This window comes from Gobius niger, assembly GCF_951799975.1.
Source record: "Gobius niger genome assembly, chromosome: 17".
Taxonomy (NCBI): Eukaryota; Metazoa; Chordata; class Actinopteri; order Gobiiformes; family Gobiidae; genus Gobius; species Gobius niger.
The window spans coordinates 27,429,266-27,437,013 of record NC_136868.1 but is presented as its reverse complement, the minus strand read 5'-3'; the positions used below and the strand labels follow the sequence as shown (position 1 = coordinate 27,437,013).

At 43.9% G+C, this 7,748-nt stretch overlaps 1 protein-coding gene across 1 annotated transcript; it reads left to right on the top strand.

The window, feature by feature from the left end:
* The first annotated feature begins 216 nt into the window (after positions 1 to 216).
* Positions 217 to 6,866, top strand: babam1 (BRISC and BRCA1 A complex member 1). The gene is made up of 9 exons (XM_079575425.1): positions 217 to 328; positions 887 to 1,377; positions 1,537 to 1,595; positions 1,721 to 1,841; positions 1,931 to 2,009; positions 2,122 to 2,146; positions 2,235 to 2,364; positions 2,450 to 2,536; positions 6,351 to 6,866. Exons 2-9 carry the CDS (start codon positions 901 to 903, stop codon positions 6,549 to 6,551), a joined length of 1,179 nt encoding a protein of 392 aa, XP_079431551.1. The 5' UTR covers positions 217 to 328; positions 887 to 900; the 3' UTR covers positions 6,552 to 6,866.
* The last annotated feature ends 882 nt before the right edge of the window (positions 6,867 to 7,748 follow it).

Below are 7,748 nucleotides of genomic sequence, written 5' to 3'. Positions count from 1 at the left end.
TATTAAATGGTGACAGTTCAGACTGGGTGTTACCCATTCCACTGTTGAGGTGGGGGACAAAACTGTCCACATCTGGCAATCAGCTGCAGTTGCCAATTGGCAAACTCTGAGACCGAATCAATAATCAAAACCCGCAAAACAAAACAAATGTGCGCCTTTCTTCTTATAAACTCCATTACCCACAATGCAATTCTGTGACGTTCCCTCTTCCGAGCAGGAAGTACAGCCGCGTCGTAGCGGAAGAACGTTCAAAACAAATGTCAGTTTTGTGTAGATTTCTTTGCTGCTCGTAGCATTTAAACCTTATATTATCCCGTTTTGCAATCAGGTAAGTCATTCCTTTGATTTGATATGACTGTGCAGGAGTTTATCCCCGTGTGTGACTCTTAAACGACTGTCAGTGCTCAGCTACTGCGTGGTCTGCGCTGTCATCAAACTGCACTGGCTCAACAATCGGATGGTTTAATCTGTCATGTGGGCTTTTGGAGACTCTTTACAGCCCGTCTGTTATATCGGCCACTCAAATATTGTTACTATATCTTTTGTAGAGTGCAACATATGTTTAATAAGAAGTCGTTGCTGTGGCATTCATTGTCCACTATATACATTTGAACAGGTGCAAGGAAGTGGTTTATTATGATCTTTTTACAACATCAAAGCAGCCTGTAAAAGAATGTGTTTCGTTTAAATTACCTGCATTATAATGTCAACAGTTGCTGGACCTTACCACTTCTCTAAACCAAAGGTAGGAGAACAATTGCAAAGGTTAGGTTTTTATAGTTGTATTGTTTTGTCCTGAATGAGGGGAAGTAACTCTGTAGTGACCCAATGAAACACCAGGATTTGGATCAGTGCTCAAACTCACTTCATTTCTTCCTCCCCTCAGAAACAACTGCCCCCATGGAGACTCCAGAGCCAGGCCCCGCAGATGGAGAGGAGCGCATGGTGGAGCTTCGACCCAGAACCCGCTCCAACCCGGAAGGAGCGGAGGACCGGCGGGGCAGCACGGGCAGCCTGGGAGGGAACGGTAACGCCAGCATACCTCAGCCGGCGGTGGGGAGCCGCGTGGAGGGGGAGGGAGAAGCCTCCACCAGTGACAGTCCACCGAGCACCACCACCGCCTCTGTGTCTGTCACTGTGGCCCAAACGGCGTCCCCTATTTCTACTGCCACTGCTGCTGCTGCTGCTGGTGCTGGTGCTGCCGGCCCCAGTACTGCAGGGCCCATGTCCAACAGTAACGCCGCCACTGCTACTGCTTCTGCTGTCGTGAAGGAGAGACCGAAACCCACGCAGAGTCAACCCGCACTGTGCACCAACATCCCTCCGCCGGCCGAGTATCAGCTCAGGGTCCCACGGGTCAACTGTCCGGAAAAAGTGGTGAGTGTCTGAGCTGTCAGATGACAAATGCTTTGCCGTGTCAGAAATGAAAAAGCTAATACTAAATGAAAATCCATTCAAATGCTAAACACAATTTGCGTCTTAACTTTTGCTTCTGCTTCTTTTGAACATGCCTCTTTTTTTCTTCCTCTTTTTTAGATAATCTGCTTAGACCTGTCTGAAGAAATGTCTTTGCCAAAGTTAGAGTCTTTTAATGGGTAAGCCAGTGTTCCACCTCTCCATTAATCCTTGAAAAGAAAGAACAACAGAACGAAAAAAAAGAACAACTACTGACACACAAACCAAAATACTTCTCTGTGTTTATCTGTGTTTTGCATCCCAGGTCTAAAACGAATGCCTTGAACATATCTCAGAAGATGATCGAGATGTTTGTCCGAACGAAGCACAAGATCGACAAGCGGCACGAGTTTGCTCTGGTGGTGGTCAACGATGACGCCTTGTGGGTGAGTCATATCTCTCATATCGGTGTCAAGTTAATGTAGCTTATTTTACTTGATCAAAAGAAAGACGATGCTTCCTTGGTGCGTTGCAGCTGTCGGGCTTTACCTCTGACCCCAGAGAACTGTGCAGCTGCCTCTATGACCTGGACACCAATGTGTGTGAGTCTTTCAGTATCCTTTAATACCAACTACTGTTTATTAAATATCCCAGGATTCTTGAATGTCCATTTTTTATTTTTAATACAATAAAAATATTCAATTCAACCTTAACCTGTCACTTCAGACCTTGAAGATCTTCTTAACGTTATGTAAGTAATAACTCCTTTTACAGCAAATGTTTTAAAACAATGTAATAAACACAATAAACCCATTCCGCTCTCTCTTCAATCCCTTTAGTCGACAGAAAATTGAGTTGCCGATGACGGAGAATGTGCAGACCGTTCCTCCGCCCTATGTGGTTCGTACGGTGCTGATCTACAGTCGACACGCAGGCCCACTACAGTTCAGCCCGTCAGAGGCCGTCAGTGTAAGCACTTCTCACAAAGTAAACACAAAAGAGTGAACACAAAACGCATCCTGGCAAGTTAAATGTTGGTTTCCTCTTTCTGTAGAAGATGCTTCAGTCTCCGTATTTCTTCTTTGATGTCGTGTACCTTCACAATGGCGTGGATGAACAGGGAGATGAAACCAGTTGGAGGGTAAGTCTTGACTCACACTGTTTTTGTTTTTTTGCTACTTCAAAAATCACTGTATTTTTATAGATTAAGTGTAGTGTCTGCCTCTTTTACCATCTCTATAATATGCATTTATGTAATTGTACAGAATGCACTTTTCAACACAAAATAAAATGAGTTTCTGGACCATTCTAAAAGTCTATTAAAAGTCTAGTATAGTTCAGTTTATCTTGGCTTAATCTTTACCTCGCCACCTGTAGGTCTAGCCAATTATACCAGTTATATCAATACTAATTGACAAAATGGCGATGACGGAAAAACTCAAGGTGCTGCTACATACATTTTTTTTTGAAAACTAGATATTTAATGAATGTGCGTTGTGTGACTTGACAGTGATTGGCTTTAACGAGGCATGTGTAATATTGATTTGACAACAGTTAATGCTATGTCAAATGTTCGTCCTCCCCTCAAAAAATGTTAAATTATAGTCTGTATTCTGTAAGTTTGCAAAGTGATCAAAGACAAAGATTCTTAGTTTGCAAAATGAGGAGAGCAGGAACAGAATTTTCAAAAGTAAACGATCAAGCTTCTCCCCCTCCCTCCTGATTGGACCTGACAGGCTGGTTCACTGGAAAAGCTCGTCTCATTGGTCAACGCAGGAGGACACTAGACTCTGATTAGTTGCTGAGATCCGGAAAGGAGAGACTTTACAGAAAATTATAGTATATATATATATATATATTTTTTTAAAAACTCTTCCTCACCCTCCGCGGGCGGTCTCTTTTTCCTCCTGCTCGGGTCCTCTACCAGAGGCCTGGGAGCTTGAGGGTTCTGCGCAGTATCTTTGCTGTTCCTAGAACTGCACTTTTCTGGATCGAGATGTCTGATGTATTTCCTGGGATCTGCTGGAGCCACTCCTCCAGTTTGGGGGTCACTGCCCCGAGTGCCCCAACGACCACGGGCACCACTGATGCCTTCACCCTCCAGGTTTTCTCCAGCTCTTCTCTGAGCCCCTGGTATTTCTCTAGTTTCTCGTGTTCCTTTTTCCTGATGTTGAAGTCGCTTGGTATTGCTATGTCGACCACAACGGCTTTCCTCTGCTCTTTGTCCACCACCACAATGTCCGGTTGGTTCGCCATTACCATTTTGTCCGTCTGTATCTGGAAGTCCCACGGGATCTTGGCTCGGTCATTCTCTACCACCTTTGGAGGTGTTTCCCACTTTGACTTTGGGGTTTCCAGCCCATTCTCTGCACAGATGTTCCTGTACACTATACCAGCCACTTGGTTATGGCGCTCCACGTAAGCTTTCCCTGCCAGCATCTTACACCCTGCAGTTATGTGCTGGATTGTCTCATTGGCCTCTTTGCACAGTCTACACCTGGGGTCTTGTCTGGTTTGGTAGATCTGGGCCTCTATTGCTCTGGTGCTCAAGGCCTGCTCCTGTGCAGCCATGATGAGCCTCTGTGCTGTCCTTTAGTCCGGCTCTGTCTAGCCATTGGTAGGATTTCTGTATATCCGCCACTTCAGTTATGTTTCGGTGGTACATGCCGTGTAGGGGCTTGTCCTCCCATGACGGGACCTCCAGCACCTCATCTTCTGTTCCCCATTGTCTGAGACATTCACTGAGCACGTCATCTGTCGGAGCCTTGTCCTTGATGTACTTATGGATCTTGGATGTTTCATCCTGGATAGTGGCTCTCACACTCACTAGTCCTCGGCCTCCTTCCTTACGGCTAGCATACAGCCTCAGAGTGCTGGATTTGGGGTGGAACCCTCCGTGCATGGTTAGGAGCTTTCGCGTCTGAACGCGAAAGCTCCTATAATATACAGTATATATTATTACCGTACTTACTCTAAATCAAAATGTAAGACCAGGTGGTCGATTTTGCACATTTTATAACATTTGTAATACATTTAGACTTTCAGACTATCACTTTAAACCGGAGCAATCCCAGATTGAGACAGTGCTAAGGTTATTAGCACGCCGGGGCAGCGGTTAGCGCTCGTGCATCACAGCTAGAAGGTCCTGTAGATGTTCTCCCTTAGTTTCCTCTGGGACCCTATGCCAAGTAATTTTGTCCAGCCCTCTACTCTTTCTATAATTTTCTTTTCTCGTGGTGTTTCCCATGCCAGTGTGGGCTCAAATGGATCTGTATTTTAAATTTTCATTTTTTTCATTCAAAGGTCAAACGGCACTGCTAAGTCAATGCTGTTTAAAAGGAGCCGAGAGACGAGTGTCTTGTGATGATACCTGCCCCTTTGTTAACAAATTATTAATTATAATAAGCGAGTTTCCGATATAATTTTGTGCATTTTGGAATGGGAGAAAGTTCAGCAAAATTAAGTTTAAGTTATCATTGATGCAGCCCTCCAACTCAATTCAGGTTACTCAGTCATGTGGCCCACCCCTGCTCTGGGTAATCCGGTTTCCATTTAAAACATATACAGTTGTGCCAATAAGTTTGCACAACCTGGTGGATTTTTTTTATTTATTTTTTTGGCAATTTCTTAAATAATATGAATAAAAACACAAAAACATTTTTTTATTTTTTTATTTACTCATGGTCAGTGATGTCGTGAAAACATTTATTGTGAAAAAATGGTGTAAACTCCATTTAAAATCACCATAACAAAATAAAATACCCAAATGACGCTGTTGAAAAGTAGGTACTCCTGTGTATTGCCCCCTTTAGCAGCTTGGAGTCTTTTGTGGTGGGTGTGGAGAAGGTTCTGTATATAATCTTGTTGACAGCAAGGCCTATTTTGAAAAGTGCACCATTCCTTCGGTTTGCTGATGCTTTGGGGCAGTGTGAGTCACCAAGGCGACCTGGTCAAAATTGATGGCAGGATGAATGCAGCAGCTTATCAAAAAATACTGGAGGAGAATTTGCGCTTATCAGCCTGAAAGCTGTGCATGGGTCGCACTTCACGTTCCAACAAGACAATGATCTGAAACACACGGCCAAGAACGACCTGCCATTGTCTCCAGCAGAACAAAGTGAAGATCTCCATCTCTGTCTCCTGACCTCGGTGTCATTGAACCACTGTATGAGGAGCTAAAATGTGCAGTTCATGCAAGACAGCCCAGGAATTTACAGGAACTGGAGGCTTTTTTCCAAGACGGATGGGTCAATTTACCATTAGATTATATACAGAACCATCTCCACAACCACCACCAAAGACTCCAAGTTGCCATTGATGCTAAAGTGGGCAATACACGGTATTAAGAACTGGGGTGTGTAAACTTTTGATCAGGGTCATTTTGGTATTTTAGTTTGGGTTCACACATTTTTTTTCACAGACCATGGGTGAAATTCTTTTTTTGTGAAAATTCTTTGAAAAATGGCCTAAAAAATCCACCAGGGTGTGTAAACTTTTTGGCCCAACTGTACATTAGGGCCTAAAGTATATGTTTTGAATGGAAACCAGATTAGGCTGTGTGTATGTGAGAGTGAGTGGTTATTCATTCACTCCATACTTGGTGGTGGTAAGTTACTATCGTAGCCACAGCTGCCCTGGGGTGGACTGACAGAAGCAAGGCTGCCAATCTGAGCCATCAGCCCCTCCGACCACCACCAACCACTGACTCACCACAGTCACCCAGGCTTCCAGGTGTTCCCAAGTGGTCTCCCATCCAAGTACCAGCCAGGCACTTCCTGCTTCTGAGATCTGACGGGTTCGGGCAGAGCAAAGGCGTTATGGCCCTAAACTGTAACAAGCTGCAACACTCCTAGCTATATAAAGTATCAATTTAGTGAAGTTTAGACATTGGGTTGAAGTATCTGGGTTTTTTATTAGTGTTTAAAATGGCCTTTTGGATTTTCCTTGTATTGCAGGAAAACTACACATCCTTTTGTAACCTGGACTCTAAGGGCATGTGCTATCGCTACGAAGTATCGCTGTGCGGACCTGCCATTGAACTGCACAACTGTATGGCCAAACTGCTGGCTCACCCTCTGCAGCGCCCCTTCCAGAGCCACGCGTCCTACAGCCTCCTGGAGGGGGACGAGCCTCAGGACATGGAGGCCACAGTCTGAGGTGGGACCTGATGCAATCACGAGGCGCGAGTTTGACAGTTAAGTTCATCTAAAGCCGGGGACGACAAATCATGGGCAGAGTTTGACGATTTACACTGAAGAAGACAAAAATCAAAGCATGATTTAGTTACTGCTGGACTTTCCGGTGACCTTCGTTCACTTATGTTGGCCTTCTCACTTCAGATCACTTTGCCCAATGTCATTTTTGTGTAGCTTGTTTTATTTGTAATATTTTTCTTTTACTGTACCTGGTGTCTCTTAGATTGGCCCAATTTTTTATGTACGTTCTAAACAATTAAATGTGTAATAATAAATGATTTACTTTTTACAAACCAAAATGCCTTCTCCAGTTATTCTTCTGCGTCTTTGCCAGCAGATGGCAGCAAAGTTCCAGCAGTCTCCAAGCATTGCTGCTAAAGCCTTTCAAATGTGCAGCAAGTAAGTTCTTAACAAACCAATGAATTAAAGCTACACCACATAACATATCATCCAATACATAGAATTTATTGGGTGAAATGTTGAGCATTCATTTGAATGAATAATGTCTTTGCTGTGAGTGGTTCAGCTCTCCTCAAACCTGACTGTAACTTTTCTGGGAGCGTGACGTCTCTAGCTCGTCTCCATGGAGATGACAACTAAAGGCAGCAAGTATGAGATTTTAACTTGTTCTCATACAAATACATTGCAAAAATAGCATGTATCCAGCGGGTCATTAGGAGCATGTTTTGTACGTGTAGCGTACAACATTTAAAAATGTTCCGCAGTGGGCCTTTAAATGAGCCACAAGAGGTCAGTAACGGAAAATGATATTTCTTCAGATTGAGGTCTTTCTGACTGACACCTTTTATTTCACGTTTCAATCCACTGAAATGTCACAATCGATACTTTAGCGGAGGTCTCTCCCCATTTCACTCATCACAGTTCATACCGACTTGTATGTGATCAGAGCCTAGACATTACAACTGTAGTATAGTATTTCATCCATCAGCGTAAATGAATCCTTCTTATCAAACCCAACTGCACTTATCTTTTGCCTTTCGGATAACTTCACCTTTCACTGCCTAAACTTATCTCCAGACGTGTTTGCATCTCTCTCCCTTTGACCATTAGACTTCCTGTTTTTGTTCAGAAGCTGATCAAGAGTCTGCCGTCACCCCCTGACACCCCCTTTACTCTCTGTCGGTCCGGGCCGAAACC